The sequence below is a fragment of the Microtus oregoni genome, unplaced genomic scaffold (assembly GCF_018167655.1).
Source record: "Microtus oregoni isolate MIOR12 unplaced genomic scaffold, Mior012 000016F_ref0000370, whole genome shotgun sequence".
NCBI classification, from domain to species: domain Eukaryota; kingdom Metazoa; phylum Chordata; class Mammalia; order Rodentia; family Cricetidae; genus Microtus; species Microtus oregoni.
Window position 1 is genome coordinate 1,671,442 of NW_024543075.1, and position 24,901 is coordinate 1,696,342.

Genomic DNA, 24,901 nt, shown 5'->3' on the forward strand with positions numbered 1-24,901 from the left:
TGGGTGGCAGAGTAGATATTGAGGGAACAGAATTCAGTGGGTGGTGACAGTGGTGGTGCAGCCTGCAGGCAGGTCCCTCACCTGCTGGCTGCTCATCTTGCTTTCTTACACACTCCAGGACTCCCTGCCCAGGGGTGGCCCCACCACAGTGGGCTGGCTCTCAATCACTAAATCAGAAAAGGAACTACAAGCTTGTTCGTAGGCTGGTCCAGTGGCAGATGTTCCCAACTGAGGTTCCCTTTCCCCAAATGACTAGCTTAAACCAAGCTGACATAAAACTAGCCAGGGTATGGAGTAAATGTTCAACCAGGCATCTGGTTCTTACTTCAGGGCCATATTAATGTTTTATCGTCCATACGTTTCCCCTTAAATAAGACATCTCGATGGTACGGGTCTAATCAGCCCATGCCTAACGTAACTGTGGTCTCGGGCAGTTGGTATTTTTTAATTTTCAGGATGCTATGGCTCAGCTTAGATTTCTGTCCTCAGGTAACCCATGCAGAACCTTACCCTGGAGTCCTCCACACTCTGAGCTGTGGGTGGTGGGAGTCATGACTGTTGTACCCTTTGTAGTGGGTGCGTCAGTGAAGGGGTCAAGTGTCTTCAGAGCAGCTCCTTCTAGCAGCCCTGAGGACTCTTGAGAGGGCTTGGACAACCTGGGGATGTGACATCTTGCTTCTAGAAGCCATGTTTGTTCCCGCATCTGCAGGCTTATGCATGGTGATGTCACGTGCTGAGGGCTCTGCAGCTCCTACCCTCTCCATAGCAGGAAAGTAACCATTTCATGAACTAATTTGTTTATTTTGTGGTGCTGGCAATCAAAACAAGAGCTTTATACTTGCTAAGAGATTCACCTGCCTCTGCCTTTGCTGGGATTAAAGGTGTACATCACCGTGTCCTACCCAAAGTTAGTCGTTTTAAAGTACGCAATCCCTGGCAGTCAGAGCACTCAGGATGCTGCAGACCACCTCTGTATGCATCTGAAACCTTCCCATGAGTTCCAGGAGGACATCTGACTTGCTCCACTGTCATCCTGCCTTCCTCCTGCCAGCCACTGGTCTGCATGGCCACACTGTGGTCCTTCCTCTTCTGGATGTCTGACATTCAGGAAAGGGCTTTGACATACACTCTCTCTAGCTCCTCTTCTTGGGCGGCCTTCTGTCACATCCCTGGTGTTCTGTGACCTTTTCCTTGTTCCCATACACCCTGCCTGTTTGCCTGATGTTGCACCTCTCCTACCCGCTTGCATGACATCATGTGCCCTTCTGCCTACTCCTGCCTGCCTGATGTCATGTATTGCCTGCCCTCTGGCCTGACGTCCTATGCCCTCTGTCTTTGCAGCTGCCGACTACAGGTCCATTCTGAGCATTAGTGACGAGGCAGCCAGGGTGCAGGCCCTGGACCAGCACCTCAGCACGCGTAGCTATGTCCAGGGGTACTCCCTGTCCCAGGCAGATGTGGACGTGTTCAGGCAGCTCTCAGCCCCTACTGATGACTCGAGGTTCTTCCACGTGGCTCGGTGGTTCAGACACATAGAAGCGCTCCTGGGTGGCCCCCAAGGCAGAGGCGAGCCCTGCAGGCTCCAAGCAAGTGAGTAACAGCAGTGAACCTCTGCTCCAAGGTCAAGGGCATGCGGTGCTACAGGACAGTGGGTATCCTGCTGGAGACTCACCTTCATATTTCAGTCAAAAGTGTTCCCGTGGGGCAGAAGCCATGCTTTCTGGGTCTGGTAGGGTTATATTGCGTACCCAGAATGGCAGGGCTCAGAGACATCATCACGTCACCGGGGACCACTTCAGGGCCATACTGCATGCTGCTACAGGCCTGTCTGGAGTTCAGTTAATGCTTTGCTGGTAGTGCCTCTTGGTTCCTGTCTTTAGTTCCATAGGTGACATTTGTTTCTCTTCACGTGTGACATCACTACATATTAGAGCTGTATTCATTGACGATGAACCTTTAAAAAAGCAGACATGAGTCTCCTGCCTGTGGTTTAAGATGAAGTCAGCCATGCCTGTGGGTGCTGCTGGTGTCCCTGGGCACAGTTGTTAGAATGGGGAGGCTCTACTGGAGGTTCTCACTTGGGACCCAAATAGTTGGTCACCTTCATCTGGCCATTTGGCAATCCTCCTGTCCATGGGTGCTCAGTTCTGAATGGCCTAAGGCTGTTGAGCCCCAGTTTCTCGTGGCTATAATACACTTCTCCTCCTTTATGTGGAGAGGGCTGAGTGCTGACTTAATGGTAGTCCCTGCTGGTGGCCTCCTTGAAGCTTTGCAGACTTGGGGTGGGGACCTTGGAACATGTGGAGGGGTCTCCTGGGGTCTTTTATGGATTATCCCAAGTAAACCCCCTACTCCAGCCCTAGGTGGGAGATGTGGCAGCACAGGCGGTCTTCCCTGGACATCTGCTGTCCTTACGTCTAACACTGTGTCCCAGGTGTCTTCTCCAAAAAGCGTAGGGAGTCAGATTGTCTAAACACTATGCCCCAACTTCAGTGAGATCAAGGACCTGGTCCTGGTTTCAGCAACCACCCCTGTAGGCTTCCTGTATGGTCCTGGGGAGAACTGAACAGACACACCACTGTCCGTCCAGTGAACACAGCGGAACATTACTTCTCAGGGCCTCATGACCATGAGGGTCTCCCACTCCAGTCAGCTGCTGTCTACTGAGGCTTCTCTGGGGGATGCTTTTGTGTGGAGGATGGGCTAAGGACAGCACTAACAGGATTACCCTGCTTCCTCCAGCACACAGCTGCCTATGAGGCCATCAGGACCATGTGAAAAACGTGTTAGGTCAGATGTCCCTTAAGCAAAATGTTCAGAAGCTTAGCTGGAGGGAAGGCAGGTTAGAGCTGGGCTACCTGACTTTGGCAGGCCCAGGCTCCAGAGTCCAGTGTCCACACCATGCCTCTGGATCAATAGTAGCTCTGCTTCAGTGTGGCTCTGAGGACTGGAGCTCTCCCTGTCATGATGTCTCTAACTTGCCTTCACTAGCCTCTTCTCCTTAAGGCTGAGGCCTTAGCAGCAAAGGGCCCTCTCAGACATGGAAAATTCCTGTGTTCTTCTCAGCCTTCATGGTCCCCTTACAGAGGAGCCAGCCCTCTTCGCACCAGCCTCCCGTCCTCCTTTCTCCCTTCACCTTGTCACCCTCTGTGGTTCAGCATGGTGATCCACTCCATCCCGGGGCTTTGAGCTTGCTTGGGAGCTCTTACCTGGAACTGGGGCTCAGCCCGTTTGGCCCCTTGCTTCCCCCAGCTCCTCTGGAGGCAGCAGACATACTGTCACTGCAGAAAGGGCCTGCCGGAAGCCAGGGCAGAGTATTTAGGGAGGTTCAGGTTCTGAGTTCTCCCAGGCAGGTGGCTCAAGCATTACCTCATGCTCCTGGGCCAGTCTGTTGCTTCCCAGCAGCTTCTCCATCTCTGGACCTCCGGCCTCTTGCATCCCATTTTCAAAGTGTAGCTGTCTGTGCTGCAGAGCTACCTGTTGGTTCAGGGGCACTCTGACCATGCTGAACATGCCACCACAGTGCCCAGCCTGGAGTGGTGCTGTTCCAGGCTGACAGCACCTAGGAGGCTTTGGGGACACTGACATTGCTATGGTCGTTGGGTTGGGAGGTTTCAGGAAGAGCCTGATAACTTCACTTGTGTGTGCCCTCTTGACCCAGGGAGCCTGTGCGCGGCAGGCTGTTGTGTATCTTCTCTGTTGTGCCCCCTTTCAAACTGGAGTGTGTCCCTGCCAGGTGGCCTTGAAGCCTGTCGCTGGCTGTGAGACTGTGGTAGCCGTGAGGAGAGCTGAATGCCGAATGTGGCCCAGCTTCACAGGGACTCACCTTCAGCCCTGAGTAGTAGCCCTTGGCAATGTCTTTTTCCCGTGGGACTGCAGCAGCACCTTCATTTTTGGTGTCACCTGTGGGTTTTATGAGGAAGGACAGTGACATCACAGAGTGAGACTTTCCCGTAAGGATGGGAAACTCTGAGGTGTGCTCAGAGTGAGCTGAGACTGCATTTGGTGTCTGATGAAGGTTTGGGTTTTCCTCCATCCCAGTCTGTGGCCACCTGTGACTGGATCCTGAACTCACCGGGAGGAAGGAGCTCCTGCTTGCAGCTGGCTGCTGTCGTCTCCCTCATCTGCCCCCACGCAGTGGACAATGTCTCCACTCCCTCTCCCTGTTATCCTTAGCCTGTTTGTTACGAGTGTCCTCTATTCTATCTAGTGTGACCTGGGCAGGGATTGGAGCCTGGAAAAGGCCTGTGCCCAGAACAAATTTCTCTATGACTCTCGAAGTGGAATCAACAGGTTAGCAGGCACAGGTATCAGCAGTTGCTTATAGGAGTCAGAGGTGACTGAAGGCAAGAGAAGTATCCATGGTGAGGGAAGACTAGGACCAACCAGGCCAGCTCAAGACCTCCCTGTGCTCAGCAGAGGTGAGGGGGGCTGATGGACTGGGCACTAAAAAAGTGTATTAGGGTCTACCACAGGTGGCCCTGTGTGATCCATACACACAGACCCACAGAGGGGAGCAGCACAGGGCCTGGCTCTTGGCAGGGCTAAGGAGGAGGACAGGTGTGCCCCCGCCGAGCACAGGAGCAGGCTGTGGATGATCACATGGTTTCCCAGTGGGCTTCAGTCAGCTTTACTGGACTGAGATTGTGAGACTTGAAGCATTACCCTTGTGACACCTTAGAGTTCCCAGGCATGCAGACCAGGGCAGCCTTTCTCGGGACTAGAGGCAGCTGTCTTTGGGAAAGGGCCTATAGGTCTCAGGCACATGCCAAGGAGGGACTGTGCCATATGGTGTCCAGAGAGCAGGTGCTGCCTGAGAGAAAGGGACTGGGCCGTGGAGCCTGTCAAGCCAGTGTGGATCAGCCTGGGTGGGGGTGGAGGTGCAACAGACTTGTATCCAGAGGTTAGGGTCAGTCTGGCTATCAGCCAAGCCAGATTTGGGGAGGCTAAGGACAGAGATAAGGAAGGGCTGGAGACCATTCTCACCCCGACCTTCGTTGCACCTGGTGACTTGGAGGTGGCCTGTGTGTCACAAATTGTCCAGACTCTTACCTTGCCCAGGCAAGTATCTCGAGGGCTGGCGGCAGCCACGCCTTGTTTGTGCAGAAGGTGAACTGAAAATCACAAACCACGCCTTCAATCCCAGCACTAGGGAGGCTAAGGCCGGAGGATCCTAAGTTTAAGGGCAGCCTGAACTACACAGAAAATTCCAGAAAGGCCTGGGCTACAAAGTGAGAACTTGTCTCAAAAGTAAAGTTCTGTTGTTCAACCCAGGTGTTGAGAGCTAGTTGTGACCTGCTGTGTGACCTGTCTGCTCTTCTGCCTCCAGGTAAAGGCCGGCGAGTGCAGCCTCAGTGGTCCCCTCCAGCAGGGACTGAGCCCTGCAAGCTTCGCCTGTACAATAGCCTCACCCGGAACAAGGTAAGACGGATGAGATGCCCTTGCAGAGCAAACTATAGCCTGTTAACCACATGGCATGTTCCCTCATCTTGGTCCAGGGTCCTTCTGTTACTCCTGTGCTGTGGTATGGACTCTGCACCTTCTGTTACTGCTGTGCCGTGACCTTTGCAGCCCAGACAGCTGTGCTCTAAAACTAGGGCACAAATACTTTGTATACAGTGCTTTGGGAAAGCCTGCCTGTTGGCCTCCTGGCATTGCCCAGTCGTGAGTGCTCAAGGTCACCATCACAGCCAAGCCAAGTGCTGGCAGCTTTCAGGAGGGCTCCTGGCTATCAACATTGTCCCAAGCCAAGCAGAGTAGGCAATGTGACCAGCCTGCCAGGTGGTGTTGGAGCTTGGAGCCCAACATGTGCCAGGATGCCAGTTCTGGCTCTTGACCTGATAGGCTCATCATGGTTCTCTCTGCTTAGCTCATGGCTGTGGTGGCACAGATTTCAGAGAGCTTTCCAGTTGTGGGCTTGGTTTTTGTTGTTGTCTGTTTGTTTTAATGGTTTATTTTTAATTACATGTATATGGGGGGTGGGGTGGGCATATGAATACAGTGTCCACAGAGGCTTTAGATCCCTTGGAGATGAAATTACAGCTGGTTGTGAGCCCCCCCAGCATGGGTTCTGGGACTGAATTCGGGTCCTTTGAAGCAGTATGCACTCATCTCTCCAGTCCTTTGGCCGAGTTTTTGGTCAGTATACATGCTTAGCAAGCAGGAGATAGGTCTGGGACAGGTCCCATCTTCTTATGTGACTCACTGATGATGACACTCCCAGAGAAGTCTGAGAATATCGAGGTGCTCTGGCCTCTAAGCCAAGTTCCTGTGGGAGAGGAAGCTCGCGGCCTTGTACTCTGTCTGGAGAAGACAGCATCAGTGCCAAGCTCCTGAAGTGGCTGTCTGGAGCAGGTTGTCGTCAGGCTGGAACTTGTTAGCTGCAGCTCCTGTAACTTGCATCTCACGTCAGCAACTTTGCCCCTTCCCCACTCTGAGGAGGAGGAAGGTTCCAGGGAGGATGGGGTGAGGATGCCTTCACCAGGCTCCCACCACACAGCTTACTAACTGTGCCATGACTTTATCAGTAAAACAGGAGACAGGAGGGTCTTGATGGTTTAGCTCAGGCCTATCATCTAAGTATGTGGGAGGTGGAGGCAGGAGGATAGTGAATTCAAAGCCAGAGCCCGGCTCCCTAGGCAATCGGTTAGTGGACTGTTTGTGGCTCCTTTTACTGTGTGTGGAGTTTCTTGAGTTTCTGGTGATGGCATTCCTTGTTTTTTAACAAGGATGTATTTATACCTCAAGATGGGAAGAAGGTGACGTGGTACTGCTGCGGGCCGACTGTGTATGATGCATCTCACATGGGACATGCCAGGTAGGTCTGGGCCTGGAGATCTACACTGCTGGAGGATTAAAGACAGCAGAAGGGACGTACACAGAGCTTGTGGTTGCCCTCCTGGAGTCTGCCCACACTATCCCTACCCCAGTGGACATGTGATGTGTCCACAACATGCAGACTTTAGGTGTAGTGAGTTGTGACCCCTTCCCTGCCACACACACACACACACACACACACACACACACACACACTTGTGGGTGTGACTTTTCAGAGTTGATGGCTGATGGGGTAAAGGTCATGGGTCCTGTCCTAACAAGCTGAGTTTCCTTAGCCCAGGAGCCTGGGCTGGAAGTGCTGAGGATTGCAGGGTTTTCCGATTTCAGGCTGTTTGCATATGAACAAGAGGCCTTGGGGACGGAGCCCACACTGAAACATGGCATCTTAACAGTTTTGTTCATGAAACATTATTTCATAGCGTGGAAGTTTTCTTTTCGTGGCATCATGTGGGTGCTCAGAAAACTTGGGATTTGGGGATGTTTCTGGTTTTAGGGTGCTCAGCCTGTGCATGTTCTTCCTGGAGTGTCCAGTTCATGGGCAGCGTGTGCCAACTGAGGAACTGTGCTTTCCTCTGCTGTAGGTCTTACATCTCCTTCGACATCCTAAGGAGAGTGCTGAGGGATTACTTCCAGTACGATGTCTTTTATTGCATGAACATCACGGACATTGATGATAAGGTAAGGGGGTGCCTAAGTTAGCACTCGGGTCTGAATAGGTGACTTGAGAGGAAGCAGGACTTTCAGATAAGAAAAACAGCTGCAGAACATCACATAGGAGGCAGATTGTGAGTGTGGGGCCAATCTGGGCGGCTTTGGAAGTTGCAGGTCTGCCTGGGCTACATGAATGAACAGATGAGCTGGAGGACAGACAGGCTCAGGTCCCTGCTGTGAGCTGATACCACAGGTGATGCAGATGGAGGATCTTGCACACAGGCATGCAGATGCTGCAAGATGTTGCACATTCTGATCATTGGCTAAGAGTCCATCATTCCTGGCTTTTTACGGAGCAGGCCCACTCTATCTCACTAGCTGAGGAAGCTGGGGCCTCAGTGACCTGTCCTTAGACACCCAGAAGTTGACAGACCTCAGTCCCACTTTGCAGGTACAGGTGGAGGGTGGTAATAGTGTCCCACAGTGCCACACTGTGTGGGACCTGTGTCTGTCCCCGTGGCCCTTCACCATCACTCAGAGTTGCAGTGTGAGCCATGTTCTGCACGTGGGAGGGAGTGGACTCTGTCTTAACCAGTCTCTCACCTTGGCAGATCATCAAGCGGGCGCGGCAGAACTACCTGTTTGAACAGTATCGTGAACAGAAACCCTCGGCTGCCCAGATCCTGAAGGATGTCCATGCTGCCCTGAAGGTAGGCCCTGGATTCCACCCTGCCTCCTTCTTGTGCCTGGGCAGGCCCCTGTCTGGGATGGTGTTTGACCTGGCAGTCGTTTCTAAGACAGTACTCAGACCAGCTGCATTAGGGTATCAAAGCTGGTGTCGCCCCTGCCAGGCCCATGAGACAGTCTCCAGGGCAGAGTCCTGCAGGATATGGTGTGGAGTAGGTGATACTCCTGACACTTAGGGGAAATATCTGCTCTATCTCCATCCCTCTTGGTAGTACCTGACAGAACTGCTCTCTGTCCTCAGTGTTTGGGGTCACAAGCGATATGATGCCCACTTTTACCACAAAGCAGACACTTGATCTGTAAGTTCTTGTCACATCCCCGGTGCTGTAACCCCCACTGAGGAAGTGTGTTCTCTCCAGTTTCACACCTTTATTCTGAGTGAGCCTCCTTTTAATGTGTAAACTCTCATGTTACAGTGTCTTAGGTATTTCCCTATTGCTGTGCTAAAACACCATGATGAGCAACTTCGAGAAGTTGATTTTGGCTTATGGTTCTAGAGGGATGAGCCCATCATGACAGGGAGGCTTGGCAACAGTTAGCAGGCCTGTTAGCAGAAGCAGGAAACTGAGAGTTCACATCCTCAAACCCAAGAACAAAACAGAGAGCAAACTGGAATAGGAGAGTATGGCTTCAAGCTCTTAGAGCCTTACACACACACACACACACACACACACACACACACACACCCGTGACATACTTTCTCCTGCAAGCATGCACCATCACCTTGGGTCCAAGTGTTCAGATCCCAGAGCCTATGGGAAACAGTTTTCTTTTAAGCAATCATACTTATGGTAAGAATGGATCGTTCTGATTCCTGTCACACACCAACCTTAGCAACTACAATAACAAATGCTGGAATGCTCAGAGCGTTGTCCCTGGGAAGGATTAGGCCTGAAGTTAGAGCATAGCTGTCTTTGAACTGTCAGGACTGAGAGCTGGGGGAGCTGGAGCACCTTTGACATGGGAGATAGCCACCAGCTGTTGGGGCTTGATGGATGTACATTTTGTACCCATTTTGCATGGGAGACAACTTGCTTAATAAAGTTAAGCATCCTGTGTAGCCACACGTGAAGAAGGGTAGCAGATCTGCCTGGGTTGGGAGCTGAAGTCTGGGAGTGGGGAACGCAGTGCTCTGATGCATTGAGTCAGCTTTAGGAAGCAGTGTTCTGTGCCGTGCCAGACATATTTGGTGTATTCTATGGTTGTAGCCATTTTCAGTCAAGTTAAGCGAGACAACAGACCCCGACAAGAGGCAGATGCTGGAGCGGATCCAGAACTCTGTGAAGCTTGCCACAGAACCACTGGAGCAGGCTATGCACTCCAGCCCCTCTGGAGAGGAAGTAGACAGCCATGTGCAGGTGAGCTCTTCTGGGTTTGTATAAAACGTCATATTCTGCACATGGTTGATCCACATTCAGAGTCAATGTGACCCAGACCCGTGGCTCCATTCTTATGTGCTCAGTCAGTATCCCATCCTACCTGGGAACCCCAGCCTCTGTAGTCCCATTCCCAGGCATGGAGCTCAGCACCAGGGAGACGAACCTGGCTCCCTTGTGAACCCAGATTATGGCTCCCTTTCCCCCATGCTCGCTCCTACCACTTCTACTTAGAATGCAGGGGAGCAGCCGCCTGTTTTCCCTTTCCATAATTATCCACTGGATCTTCCCTCTCATTTCTTGGTAGCAGAAAGCAGAGCCAGCAATTGAAGGTGAAGTGAGCAGCAACTTGTAGTTGGCAGTGGAGCTGGGACTTTCACACTTGCCTACTGTCCTACCATAGCAGCTCTCTGGACACAGGGCCCTTCCCCTTTCTGCTAGCACCCCCTGCTGGCCACTCTGTAACTCAAGGAAAGCAGACAGGAGGAATGTGGCTGCCGGTCGTCAAGCAGCACAAAGGTGTGCGCGGCAGAGACCTGGGCTTCTGTGTTAGTGACTTGGGGCCCCCGCCTGAGCTGACTGACCATCCTACCTCTTGCTCACTCTTTCTGTTCGGGTTTCTCTCTTCTGTGTTCCTACATGACAGAGTCTGCTGTTGATGATGGGGCCATGTGCTTTACCTCAGGTTGTATTTTTGAGGTGGGCCCACATTGCCATTCCTCTGGGGCAAGTTTGTAGTGGCATTTCATTTTTTTTTTTTTTAATAAATAAAGCTTGCCTGAAGTTCAGAGAGTAAAACAGCCATACTGGCCAGCCTTATAGACCAGGCCCCAGTAACACACACCTTTAATCCCAGTAGCCACACTAATTTGCCATAGAAACCGGGTGGTGCATGCCTTTAATCCCAGCCCTACAAAGGATTATAACATGGGAAGAAGTGTCTCTCAGACACAGTCTCATTCTGAGATTCCTGGAGGCAGGATCGCCATTTTCAGACTGAGGCCGAGGTAAGAGCCAGTGGCTGGCTGTTTGTTTTTCAGAGCTTCAGGTTGAACCCCAATATCAGTCTCTGAGATTTTATTAATTGTGCTTCACAAGTTTCTCTCTCATGCTTTTGCGGCCTGCAGTCAGGTGACCAACAGTCCCACTAAAGTCATTCCCCAGTTCTTCCACCAGTTCCCATCTTTAAAAAGTCACATTCCAGCCCTCAGGAGGCCAAGGCAGGGGGATTGTAGCCAGTTTCAGGTCAGTCTGTGCTGTGTATGGAAATGTGTGTACGTACAAAGTTCCGATGATATATGTAACATAAAAACTGTCATCTTAGCTGGGCAGTGGTAGTGGGCGCCTTTATTCCCAGCACTTAGGAGGCAGAGGCAAGTAGATCTCTGTGAGTTTTAGGCCAGTCTGGTCTACAAAGCAAGTTCCAGGACAGCCAGAACTGTTATACAGAGAAACCCTCTCTTTAAAAACAAACAGACAAGACCAAAAAAAAAAAAAAAAACAAACAAACAAAAAAAAACAAAACTGCCATCTTAACCCTGCAAGCACACGTATCTCAGTACCAGGATCGGCCATACTTGCGTGCCACCGTACCCACACCTTCTCAAACTAAAGCTACCTATGAAGGACTGGTTGCCCAGCTCCTTTCCTAGACCCTGGCACTGCATCCTGCCTTCTTTGTCTGATTGTTTAGGAATCTTGAGTAAGTGGAATCCTAATTCTTATTATTGCTGGCTTCTCTCAGCACAGTGTCTTCTGGCTTTGTCCATGTTACAGTGTAGGAACTTCTGTTGTGCCGTGGACCCTGGCTATGCATGCCCGTGTCTTCTGGCTTTGTCCATGTTACAGTGTAGGAGCTTCTGTTGTGCCGTGGACCCTGGCTATGCACGCCCATGTCTGTGCACATTCATGTTGTCCTGCTGTTTGCTGTTGTATTACTGAAAACATAGTGTGCAGGTGCTTATTCAAGACCCTGCTTTTAAAAGCATTTGGCCTGTGCCGGAAGTGGAATTTCAGGATCCTACTTTGATTCTTTGTTCAGCATTCTGAGGAATGCCATCCTGATTACACAGCACATGTGCATTCTCAGCAGTGCTTGTTGCCCTGTGCCTTTGGTACAGCCATCCCGGTGGATGGGAGGCAGTCCCTTTTGTGGCCTATGATTGCCAGTGGTGTTGCCTGTCTGAGTGGGAGCTGTAATATGTTATCTCCACAAGCGCCTCAGAGTTTCTTTAGGACATAGTCTAGCATAGGGAAGGGAATTGCTGAATATTAGACCATATATTTGGGTGACTCTTGGGAGTCCCCAGCACTGACCATACACATTGCCAGGGTCTCGGAAGGGTCTGGGGACTCAGTGTGCAGTTGTATTGTTTCTGCGATTGGTCACAGTGATATAGTTAGGACACCATCATGCTGAGAATAGGCAGATGCTGCAGGATTCCACACACAGCTCTGAATCAGCCTACACCTAGGCAGAGCACATGCTGCCCTGGACAGATCAGCTGTGTAGGAACTGCATCTCCCAGGGAAGCCCACAGGAGCCTCAGCAGTCAGGGCTTCAGCTTCTCCACTCAGCACAGTCAACAGCTGAGACTCCAGGAAGCAAAGCAAGGGCTCCATCCCCATGGTCTCAGTGTTAGAGCAGAGCCCGTGGGGGCTGCTGCAGCAGGGCTGGGTACCAGATGCTCAGCAGAGGGAACCTGGCCTTCCTCAGGGTGGTAGCCTTGTTCTTCTGCAGATGCTTGTGAGTTTGCCAGTGACCATACTCAGCATGTGCACCTTCACCTGTCTTACTGGTGTCCCCTTCTTTCCTTTGTCAAATGAGTGTTTAGAGATAACATCTGTGACTTGAACATCTCTCCCAGAGTCTCCTGAGACAGTTCTGCTGCCTTCTTGGATGAGGTGATTTGGGCTTCTATCATGTCCCTTCCACTGCGGTTGGTGACTTTTTTCTGAATGGTTCATAAGCATTCTACTTCCTCCTCTGCCCACTAAAGCTTTTCACTTAACTACATTGCTGACACTCCTGTCTAACAGTCTTCCTGCCACTGCCTTTCAGTGAGCAGAGAGCCTTAGTTTTCATCCAGGTTTATCCCTGTTTGTTGTTTGAATCTGGGGTCTCAATGTATATCCCAAGCTAGGCTAGAACTCTGGCCTGGACCTCACGCTCTCCGTGCCTCAGTTCCCGAGTGCTAGGATTGCAAGCCTGCTGTACTGTTGGCAGCCCTTATAGTTATATTTGATTTGTATTTTAATAATTAAAGCTTGCCTGAAGATCAGAGTGCAAAACTAAGCCACTAGAGGCCAGGGAGTGGTGGCACACACCCTTAATCCTAGGACTCAGGAGACCTGGCAGACAGATCTCTGAAGTTCAAGGCTACCCTGGGCTATACAAAACCAATCGAGAAACAGATCCAGTGGTGGTGACTCACACTTTTAGTCCTAGTGTTTGGGAGTTACTCCGTCTTTAATCCTAGCACTAGGGAGGTGGAGATAGGAATGATCTGGTCGGACGGAAAGAGAAATATAAAGCGGAAGAGACAGGAACTCGCCCTAGTGTGGAGTCTGAGGTTTGGTGGAGGCACAATGCAGTCTAGGCTGTCTGAGGATCACCCCTTCAGTTTGAGCATTGGTAAAAGGTCTCTCTATTGATTTACTGCTCTGCTTCTCTGATCTTCAGCTGTTACCCCTGTATCTGTCTCTAGGTTTTATTATTCATGCTACACTTTGGGAAATGACATTATTTTGTATGAAGAAATCTGCCCCACCATTCCTGTGTTTTCTCTCAAAGGTTGTAAAGTTTCAGAATTTCCCTGGAGGTTGTGCACATTGCTTTATGAGTGGCCGAGGGAGGATTCTGCCTTCGCCTAGGTAGGGGATGCTATAGCACCAGGATATTTCTGCATGTCCTATGTGAACTCCGTCAGTTGTGCTGTCCAGCCCAGCAGGAGGCACCTACTGCCAGTCTGAGAGGAAGCAAATTTCGATGGTGTCCTGTGGCATGTGAAACGGTCCAGACCAGCCTGTACTTGGTCTGGTGCTTCACTGGATCTGTCTGCATCATTGGCCCTTGTCCATTCTTTGTTACCTCTTTTCCTTCATTTTTTTTTAGACTTTTTGTATTTGTATGTTTATATGCATGTGCCTGGGTGAATTTATAAGCACCACGTGCCCACAGGAGTCTGTGAAGTCTGACAAGGAACTTGGATCTCCTAGAACTGGAATTGCAGGCTGTTTAAGCTGCCATGTGAGTGCCGGGAACTGAACTTGGGTCCTCTGGAAGAGCAGCCATCTTTCCATCCCAGCCTTCGTTCTCTACTCTGTTTTATCTTATTCCTTAATAGGCGGAGCTCATTCTCTGTTTTAAGTGGGGTTTTTGTTGCTTTGCTTTTTGTTTGTTTTGTTTTGTTTTGGAGACAGAGTTTCACTATGTATCTCACGCTTTCGTGAAGCACACTGTGTAGACCAGGCTGGCCTCGAACACAGAGAGATCCGCCTGTCTCTGCTTCCCGAGTGCTGCGATTAAAGGCACGTGCCGCCACCACCCGGCCTGGATTGCACTTTTTACATTAGTTTAGTTGCTATTTGGGTAAGACTCATCACCCAGCCGAGTGTGTTTGTCCTGTGCACCTGAGCTGGAGGCTGGTTTCCTGTGTCAGGTTGGGGACACTGTCTTATGCCAGAGAGGATTCTGTAGTCTTTGTGCTACGCCTCCTGTTCCTCAGCTGTGTTGTTGGGAGTCTGTGTGTCTTTGCTAGTTCTCTTGACAGCCCATCCTAGTGACACAATGGTTTAGAGTCTCCTGGGAAGAAGGTCCTCCCATGCTGGATTGTTTGCCTCTCCTTTTCTAACCAGACCCCCTGCCTTCCCTCTCTTCCTTCCTTACTGGAGCTGAAACCACAGTGTCTCCTGGGCACTTGGCTACCGAGCACCCACCTTTTCTCCTCCCCCTTTTGGAGTGGGGGATGAGTCTCCTTGAGTTACCCAGATTAGCCTTGAATGCTGTTTGGATGCCTGAGCCTTCAGTTTGGCTAGGATTGTAAGTCTGTGCTACCAAACCTATCTATTTGGTTCTTAAAGGTCTTCTTTTTACTATGCCTTTGGACCCAGCAGGCAGAGGTCTGAGAGTTCAAGGCATGCCTGGTCTATAACCTGAGACTTTGACTCAAACAAATCAACAAACACAAAGTGTTTCTTAGAATAGACTCTGAGTCACATAGAAAGTGAGAGGTATTAGGTATTTCCTGCTCCCTGCACAGCTGTCCCCATCAGCTGCACGCCACCAGAGTCCTGCCTTTGCTACCATCTGGCAGCCTGCTGTAGCAAGTGGTTGTTTGGCTTTGTGGTCAGCTTTCTGAACGTTGGGATTACAGATGTGATCACATGTGCTGTCTGTCCTGTGGGTTTGGACCCATGGGTGAGGACCTGGATCCGTCATCACAGACCTAAAGCTGTGTGTACTCCACCTGCTCCTCTCTCCTCTGAGCTCCTGGTCGCTGCTGCACTTTATGTGTCTCTGTAGACAAGCCTTCCCCAGGTGTGACTGAGTTGCAGTTGCATAGAATGTGCCTTTCCAGCCTGGCTTCACACTGAGAGTTCCCCCTCCACTCCCCATACACACCACCTCAAATGCACACCGCCTCCTGTGCACACCACCCCCAATACACACCACTTCCAATGCATACCACCTCCAGTACACACCACCTCCAGAGACACCTGCTGTACACCCTGCAGTTCCCTCAGTTCTGACACTCAGTGAAGAAGGCCGCAGCCTGTGAGGCTAAGGCCTCACAACTTCAGCTGCCAACTCCCAAGTCATAAGCTGTCACTGACCTTGTGACCAGTCAGCTATGAATCTAGTATCCCCGCAGTCCTCCTCAGCTTCAGTCAGTTGCCAGGATCCATTCCAGATCTCCTAGAATTAACTGAGATATATTTACTGGCTTATTAGTACAGCATGCAGGGACGAGGCCCAGCCAAGGCCATCACTCCTGTGTGCACCAGCTTCAGCCACCCACAACTTCCCAACTGTGTCTTTTGACTTTTTTGTGGGTTTTGTTGTCGTTTGTTGTTTTTATTTATTGAGATAGGGTCTTTTCACAGTCTAGTCTGGCTTCAGCCTCAGCGTCCTAAATTCTGGGATTCCACATGTGACCACCACAGCCCACTTTCTTCAGTTTCTTGTGAGCCTTCATGATGCAGGCAGGCTTTAGTCTGTGGAAGGCCAGCCTCCGTCTGGTCCCTTTGTAACCTTGGCAGCTGGAATTCTCTCATAAGCAGACCCCATTTCCAGGCTGTCCCCTCAATGGAACAAAAGATGCTCCTTTTCCCAGGGCATTCCAAACTATTTAGAGGCTTTGTGTAAGAAACCAGGGATGGGACTGGATGATGGCCCAGAGGTTGAAAGCATTGACTGTTCTTCCAGAGTTCCTGAATTTAATTCCCAGCAAGCACATGGTGGCTCACAACCATCTAGGATGGGATCTGATGCCCTTTTCTGGCCTGCAGGCAAACATGCAGACAGAACACTGTATACATAGTAAATAAAGTAAATCTTAAAAAATATTTTAAAAAATTAAATTTAAATAAAAAAGAAACCAGAAACAGATGTTGTAATTAGTTCACAGTACCACTGCTTCTCTTAGAAATGTGTTCTAAGTCTCCTCCATGTCTTTGTGGCCTGAGAGCTCATGTCTTTTTAGCACGGACTAATATTCCATATCCTGCTGTCTAGAGGCACCCATTTGTTTATCTAAAGGATGTCTTGCTTCCAGGCCTGGCAGTTATGAATGAAGCTACTATAGACAGCTGTGTGGGGGCTTTGTGAGGACCTAGCTTTCCAGCTCTTTTGGGTAAATAACAATAAGTGCACTTGCCAGATCATACAGCAAATGGATTCTTAAGAAGTCTTCTAAGCGGTTGGCACCACTCTGAACTGCTCTGGCCTTGAGCGAGTCCCCACGGCTACGTCATCAGCAGAGTCCAGAATACTCTGCCACCATCATAGGTGTGGGGCTTTTGGTAACTGGGTTAGGTTTGTTTGTTTATTGGTTTGTGTGCATGTTTGTGCAGAAGTCAGAAGAGGAAGTCAAACCCTTGGCTCTGCAGTGACAGGATCTGCAGGGACTGTTGTGAGCTGCCCATCATGGGTGCTGAGATTCAAATTTAGGTCACCATGGCTGAGCAAGTGATCTTAACCACTGAGCCAGCTTCCAGCCCCTATGCTGTCTTTTATTTTATTTTGAAACAGGACCTTTCTGTTCGCCCTAGCTGTCCTGGAACTCACTGTGTAGAGCGGACAGGCCTAGAACTCGCAGAGATACACCTGGCTCGGCTGTGTTTTAAAAAATTTGTAGTTAATTGATGGCATGTTTTCTCAAGCACCTTTTCGTGACTGTTCTAGATGGAGCTCCTTTAAAGAATACCTTTCAAAACGTTCATCTCTCAGGACTGGACAGTTGTTAAAAGCCCTGGCTGCTCTTCTGGGTTCAGTTCCCCGCACCACATGACAGCTCACAACTGTCTGTAAGTCCAGTTCCAGGGCATTAAACACCCTTACACGTACATACATGCAGGCAAAACACCAGTGCACATTAAAGGAAAGATGTTGATCTCCAGTTGTTCATTGCTACTTGTAGCAGTTACGTTTCTATTCCTGTGATAAAACACCATGAACAAAGGCAACTTCCGGAAGTAGTTTGGTGATAGTGATACAGGGTGATGACTTATGGTTCCAGAAGGAAAGTCCATAATGATGGGGAGGCATGGCATCAGGCAGCCAGAGCAGGAAGCTGAGAGAGCAAACTGGAAGTGGAATGAAGCTAATCTCATAAGCTCTCAGAGGGGGTTTTCTTTCTTCTTTTTTTTTAAAAATAGGATTGGTTGTTTTATGTTAGTTTTGTGTTACTGTCATAAATTTCCGGGGGAACTGACTTATGAGGAGAGAAGTCCTATTGGTTCAGTTTCAGGGGTTTGGGTCCTTGATTGGCCCTGATGCTTTGGGTCTGGGGTAGGCCCACAGAGCATGGCAGGAGGTGGAGGATGCTGCTAATTTTGTGGCTGTTGAACTTGTTGTTGTTTTTGTTTGTTTGTTTGTTTGTTTTGAGACAGGTTTCTCTCTGTAGCCCTGGCTATCTTGGAACTCACTCTTGTAGACGAGGCTGGCCTCAAACTCAGAGATCTCCCTGCCTCTGCCTCCCAAGTACTGGAATAAAAGTGAGCACCACCACCTAGCGTTTTGTGGCTATTGGAAAGCAGAGATGGGAAGGGACCATCCTAGTGACCTGACTTCCTTCTAAGCTCCATCTCCTCCACTTCATAGCCTATCAGTGCTGAGAGGCAACCCTACCTTCTTTGATACACACTCCTCTCCTGAAGTAAGTGTCATAGGTCATTGTGTGTGACTGTACCAGAACACCTGAGTCTTGGTAAGCTGTAAAGTATAGAAGTCTATTCCATATAATTCCTGAGCCTGAAAAGTTCAGGGTCAAGGTATCATCCACTGTTGGGGACAGAATAGAAAGAGAGGGCATGTGTCAGGAAAGTCGCCTCTGGCACTTCCACAGAGCACATTAATGTGTTTGTCAAAGGCCAATGACCTGAACACCTGTTAGCCTCACTTCTCATACTATCAGCGCTGGCTGTGTCTGCAGCATGGCTTCTGGGGGACATGAAACCCAAGGCAGTCAGCTAGGCAGGCCTTCTCTCTACTTGAAAAGGGTCCCTCCCCCTTCCGTCATCCCACAGGCAACACAAGCTCATCTCTCTTCTATCAACTCTGAGAACTTGGTGGGGCTCCTGGAAGTAAGCATGGTGACGGGCCCTCTGGAAGCTGTCCCTACTGAACCACCCAGTCTCTTTAGTTATTCGTCGCATTGCTGGCTTTGCTGTTCACACTGGCTCCATGGCTGTCAACTCATGTGTCCTCTTGGCTGAACTCTGCTCTCCTGGCTGCTGTCACAACCTCCCAGGCCCTTTAGAGTCTAGAGCTAAGAGGAGCCTGTGCTTTTCTCTCTGCCTGATACCTGCTGTGTGGTGACGTAGCACTCTCTGTACTTCACGTGGGTCCTCACCACTGGTGCTGGAACTGAAATCCAGTCTTTATCACTTCCGTAGCTATACCTTTGGAGGTCATCTGGGTATGGTTGGTTTTGCTATACGGTATTTCATCTGCTGTCATGGTGACTTAGTTCCTAGAAATACCCAGGCCACTGGTACTGGATGCTGGGTGGCCAACATGGGCTTGAAAGCCTACCTCTGCTTTCTCTCAGCTTCATGCCTCCTTCCCAGGAGGCCAGATTCCTGAGCCTATCTCTGTCCCTCACTTAGTGGCCTGTTTCTGGGGACAGCTGTTAAAATCTAGCCACCTGCTTTCTGTCTGAGCTCAGACAGTCTACCCTAAAAATCACTGTAGCCCAGGCTAACCTCTGTTTTCCTTCCCGAGTCTCCCAGGTGCTAGGATTACAGGTTGGGAGGTCTAGTGTCTCAGTTTCTTTTAGCCTCTGTGTGGTTGCTGCATTGTGGGTTTCCAGGTAGTACAGGTGAGAACACAGAGCTCCCTCACAGCTCCCGACCATACACTGTGGTCTCTTGTTAAAACTTGTTAGGTGTCTCAGCCATCCACCCTCTTGCACTTCAGTCCCTTGTCACTGAGGTCAGATTTGCTTTCATGACTTCCATCCTTTGCCCAGCACTTCCTGAACATCCATTGTTTCCATCACCTGTAGCTGTTAAATGCAGATTCCTGGGCTAGAGAAGGCTTAGTGGTTAAGAGTAAGTTTGGTTCCCAGCAACCACGCAGTGGCTCATAACGACCTTTGATTTGACTATAGCTCCTGGGGATATGATGCCCTCTTCTGGTCCCTGTTTATCCCTGCACTCACATGGCAGATGCATATATGTTACTAAAAATAAATCATTTTGTAAAAGCACAGGTTTCCTGCATCCCCTAGACCCCTGCTGGTGGGTGCTGACTGGGCTCTGTGGCCTGCCTTCCCACAGTTCCCAAGAATACTCTCATTGTAGGCCTCAGACCACATACTAGCTTTGGTACCACAACCTTTGAACAGACTAGATTCCGATGGCACCCACTTTCCTGGGGACGCACATGGAGCCAGCTTTGCCCTGGACAAGACAGTTCTCATTAGTCACACCTAGATGGGACATGACTAGCCTGAGTCGTCTCTGCTTCTGCAGCTTTGAGAAGCATGGTTTGGGAGGTCTAGTGGGAGGCCCAGCTGTTGACTGTTTGGAATGGTGTCCTTTTCAGTGTGGTCTCAGAGGTGGTTTGCAGCATATGCTACTTGGGTACACTTTTTCCTTGAGCCCCTGGGGCTGCCCTGCTGGCTGCCGACTCCCAACGTCAGTGGGAACTGAGGACAGGATGCTGTCCTATAAATTATTTTCCTGTTTCTTCTGTCTAGCTCCTTCTTTTTTTTTTTTTTTTTTTTTTTTTTGGTTTTTCAAGACAGGGTTTCTCTGTGGTTTTGGAGCCTGTCCTGGAACTAGCTCTTATAGACCAGGCTGGTCTCAAACTCACAGAGATCCGCCTGCCTCTGCCTCCCGAGTGCTGGGATTAAAGGCGTGCGCCACCACTGCCCGGCTGCCTCGTGCTTCTGTGATAGAGTGCAGACTGCCAGTGTACTCACAACCCTATACTGCTGAATGTTTAAGACATTCATCCTAGGAGGGCTAGGACAGTCATTTTTCTCAGCCAGCACGAGTACAGTTGGAACATCTTCCACACCAACAGTGGGAGATGGCAACTCATGGATCCTGCTTTGCAAGGCTGGTTTTGATCTCAGGGCGCTGATCGGTCCTGCCATATTGCCATGTGTGCTTGCATGAAACTTAGCCCATGTGTGGATGTCCTTTCTCTTAGGTATTGCTGGAGGAAGCAAAGGACTTGCTTTCTGACTGGCTGGATTCTACAGGTGGCAGTGAGGTGACTGACAATTCTATTTTCTCCAAACTGCCCAAGTTCTGGGAAGAAGAGTTCCACAAAGACATGGAAGCCCTGAATGTGAGTGTCTTGGATTGCCTGGTCCTTGCTTTCTCAGGCCAAGCCCTGCTTTCCAAGTTCTGATTTTGGTAAAGCCACAAAGCCTGTGATCCACAGTGTCTTCATTTTGCAAGCTCGGTGAGTGGTTAAGTAAACGTTGAACTTGAATGAGGGGTGAGGAGATGCTTCTCCTTGTTGAGTGGTCTCGTGTGTATTCCCATGCCTGGCACTTAGGGCTTCCTAGAAAAGAAGTCAGAAACCTGGAGTGGAAGCCAGCTGTGGCAACACACTCCTGTGTTCCCAGCACTCAGGAGGCAGATGCAGGAAGATCTCAAGTTCATGGCCAGTCCGAACTGTGTTGTGTGATCCTGCCTCAAAAAATAAAAAAGCCAAGCCTGGCGGTGGTGGCGCACGCCTTTAATCCCAGCACTCGGGAGGCAGAGGCAGGCGGATCTCTGTGAGTTCGAGACCAGCCTGGTCTACAGAGCTAGTTCCAAGACAGGTTCCAAAGCCACAGAGAAACCCTGTCTCGAAAAACCGAAAAAAAAAAAAAAAAAAAAAAAAAAGCCTTTAATCCCAACAGTTGGGAGGCAGAGGCAGATAGATTTCTCCAAAAAAGAAAAAAAAGAAAAAAAGATACACAAGCAAATGGGGGATCAAGTGGGATGAAGGACTCTGAGAGGCAGGACAAGTCCATGTCACAGTTTTCATGACTGCCCAGAGGCCAATGTCAGGTATCCTAACCCTCCTCCGCCTGCTGGTCCAGACAGGGAACGACAAGTCTTTCAGTCTTCCCTGTGTTTCCTTTCCTGCTAAAACATTTTTCTAGCCCTTTCCTTTTATTTTGAAACAGGGTTTTGATGAGCTTTCCTTGTGGGTCTTGAACTTGTGATCCTCCTGCCATGGTCCCCCTAAGTAGTCGGGATGCTGTGTCTGTGCTGTTGATTCTGGCAGTCATGTGGTTTCCAGGGAGTGTACTCAGTGGAGGCTGAGGTCTTGAGACTGGTCGGGAGAAAGCGCTGAGACTCTGTCCCCACAGGTTCTCCCTCCTGATGTCCTGACCCGGGTCAGCGAGTATGTGCCAGAAATAGTGAACTTCGTCCAAACGATTGTGGACAATGGTTATGGGTAAGCATGAGAAACCTCCCCTCCCCTCCCCTCCCCTGCAGGCCAGTTAGCTCCACAGGGAGAGTCTAGATGCGGGGCCACACCTCCCTCCTCAGCACAGCACCTGACTAACTCTGCATTTCACTCCAGCTCTGCTTCAAGAACTTGGATTTCTATAAGGATGGTTCATGACATACACGGTACATGCCACAGTCACAAGCGTTTAACTGGGAAAATTGAGTCAGGAAGCTAGCTCCCAACAGCCATTCTTTTGAATATCGGGAGGCCTGTGCTCAGGTGTCCTAAGGCTCCTCCCCCTGTAGGCCCCAGACTGGAAAGAAAGGTCTTTCTGTCTACCATGTGTCTCTTTTCCTGCTAAGTCAGTCAGGGTGGGGAACATCATGCTACTGAGCAATGAGAATTCTTAGTGGCCCAGTGGCCTCTCCTGGCTGTTACCAGGAAGACCTGGCCCTGTTTCTGCTTGAAAGCTTTTAGAGTTAGGGTTAAGTCATTGGGGCCAGAGTGGCATGATAGTAAGCTTGGACACTGCAGGGTGTCCTGGAAACATCGTTACTATTCAAACCCTTTGTGTGTGTCCTGTTACCTGGCTGTGACTTTAGTGCAGACATTACCCAGCTCAGGGTTACTGCTACAGCATGCTCGACATGCTAGAAATGCTGACTGACATGTGTGGGAACTTGCCCACATTGCCAACATTAGGATGAGTTATGCATGAGACCCTGGTGCTGCAGGTAGCGCTAGGCGCCCACTGCTGCTGTACTACTGGACCTGGCCTCAGGTCACTTCTCTACTCGTTGGCTGCACAGGCTAGAGAAAAGAGGACTGTTGACGGTGCGTGCTACAGAGCTACCTCCGAAGTGACAGTGCCACCTCACCCCATGTGACACATGGCTGCAGGGCATCAGGAGACACTGGTCCAGCCAAGTGGCAAGCCTGAGTCAGAGAGGACACTCCTGTGTTAGAATATGCTAGAGATACATGGAGAGACATGACAGGATCACAAAGTAGATAGAATACACACACACACACACACACACACACAGAGAGAGAGAGAGAGAGAGAGAGAGAGAGAGAGAGAGAGAGAGAGAGGAGAAGGTGTGTCATATCTGGTTGTGAGCTACAGTGCACCAAGCAGAGGGTCTGTGTGGGACACCCTGCCTGACACTGAGGCTGGCCATCTCTGCCTCAGGCAGCATCCCTGTTGTTCCTACTCAGCCCTTGCAACTCTGGCTTCTGACCTGCTGCAGAGGGCAGAGACTTGGTGGCCTTGGTCCTTGGCCCTTCCCGACCCTCCAGGCTTTCCCATAAGTGCTGTGGTGTGTCTGAGAGTACCTTTCCTCTTATTTCCAGCTATGCTTCGAATGGGTCAGTCTACTTCGACACAGCCAAGTTTGCTGCTAGTGAAAAGCACTCCTATGGGAAACTGGTGCCTGAGGCCGTTGGGGACCAGAAAGCTCTTCAGGAAGGAGAAGGTGAGAGCTCCTGCAGCATGTGTGGAAGCAAAGCTAGGCTGCTCTTCCTCACTCACAGCCTACACCAGGTCTCTACCTCTGGGTCCTGGTGGGTGCCCATGTACACTTCACAGACACATGGAGAGCAGGCTGCTTCCCCTAAAGGAGTCTCAGGGGTTTTCTGCTCAAGATGGTGTCACTTAAGAAACAGAAGTTAGCACTGCACTGAGAGTCCTGGGCCTTCAGCTGCTGTGGCAGGCACTTGTCAGAGAGGCCCTGGCCCTGGCCCTAAGCTATTCTGATGGGGCACCTGACACGGAGGCCTCAGGGCCTGCCCTACTGTGACAGAGTATGTGACTTAAATGTGTGTGCAGTAATGTGTGTTAGGCGATCTTTTTTTTTTTTAAGATTTATTTATTTTTACTTATTTATTCTGTATACATACAGTGTTCTGCCTGCATGTATGCTTGCGTACCAGAAGAGGGCACCAGATCTTATTACAGATGGTTGTGTGCTGGGAATTGAACTCAGGACCTCTGGAAGAGCAGTCAGTGCTCCCAACCTCTGAGCCATGTTTAGCACCTTGTTTAGCGATCTTATTTCAAGTGTTTTAAACATGGGTGTCAGCGTTTTCCTGGATCAGGCAGGATCACGTGACAACATTGTTCAGAAGTCTTTACCCACAGTGAAGCTAAGGACTGTCTCACAAAACCCAAGGTTGGGAAAGCACACCATTAAGATGAGGAGAAACTTTGATGCCAGATATATCTCCCACTGACCCCTTATTTCTAGAGGTTGAATTAGCCATGAAAATGTAGGCTTTTTATAGAAATATCACCTGTGGGGCTCTATTCTAAGAAATATCAGAATTTGAAAAAACAGAAAATAAAAAAATTAGAAAAAATCTGGACGGTGGTGACGCGTACCTTAAATCCCAGCACACAGGAGGCAGATCTGTGAGTTTGCAGGCATCCTGGCCTACAGAGTGAGTTCCAGGATAGCCAGAGCTGTTAAACAGAGAAACCCTGTCTCAAACCCTACTCCCCCCCAAAAAAAAAAAATCAGAATTGAAAAGTTCAACAAACAACACACGGAAACCTTGACAAGAGAGAAGCTAAGCCAGTTCAGCATTGATACTGGGCCCGGTGGTGAATAGGTGTCGTGTTCGGTATTAAAGAGGTGGCTTTATAGTGATAAAGCTGAGAGGGCTTCAGGGCCAGACACCAGCACAGCCTAGAGCAGCCTTACGTCCTTTGCAGAAACACAGAGGCTGGGAGGCAATGGTTAACAGCGGAACAAAATTTCAAATGCATGGTTGAAGGAATCAAACTGCATCTTTCTCTGTTTAAATTTTGTTTTAATGTATATAGTATTTGCTTACATGTATATCTGAGCACCATGTGCGCCTGGTGCCTGAGAAGGTCAGAACATAGCCATGTCAGACCCCCTAAAATTGAAATTACAGGTGGTTTTGGACCTGGGAACCGAAGCCAGGTCCTCTCAGAGAGCAGCCAGTGCTCATAAACACTGAGCCATCTCTCCAGCCTCTGGGATCTTTCCTTTTAAGCCCCAGACCACAGGCCAGGTACAGTAGAAAGTTTGAGAGTAGTCCCAAACAATCCTTTTATTGTCCGACCAAGGTGCAAGTCTGCAGGCCTTTGTGCTACAGGGATGGGAGACTGGCAAGCTATCTGAGGTTTCTACTCCTG

The 24,901-nt window shown here is 49.9% G+C and overlaps 1 protein-coding gene across 4 annotated transcripts in view; it reads left to right on the forward strand.

Moving 5' to 3' along the window:
• Cars1 (cysteinyl-tRNA synthetase 1) overlaps nt 1–24,901 on the forward strand; it is a 53,435-nt gene that overhangs the window by 13,075 nt on the left and 15,459 nt on the right. For 2 of the 4 annotated variants that reach the window (XR_005975794.1, XM_041667071.1), the window contains exons 2-10: nt 1,342–1,590; nt 5,330–5,421; nt 6,729–6,817; nt 7,419–7,515; nt 8,100–8,198; nt 9,444–9,593; nt 20,494–20,634; nt 21,653–21,741; nt 23,092–23,213. Coding sequence is in view for 3 of the 4 variants with exons in the window: in XM_041667071.1 (XP_041523005.1) it covers nt 1,342–1,590; nt 5,330–5,421; nt 6,729–6,817; nt 7,419–7,515; nt 8,100–8,198; nt 9,444–9,593; nt 20,494–20,634; nt 21,653–21,741; nt 23,092–23,213 (1,128 nt within the window). In the remaining variant the exon portion in view is untranslated. The remainder of the gene's footprint in view (nt 1–1,341; nt 1,591–5,329; nt 5,422–6,728; nt 6,818–7,418; nt 7,516–8,099; nt 8,199–9,443; nt 9,594–20,493; nt 20,635–21,652; nt 21,742–23,091; nt 23,214–24,901) is intronic. The other 2 variants (XM_041667073.1, XM_041667074.1) reach the window with 2 other exon arrangements.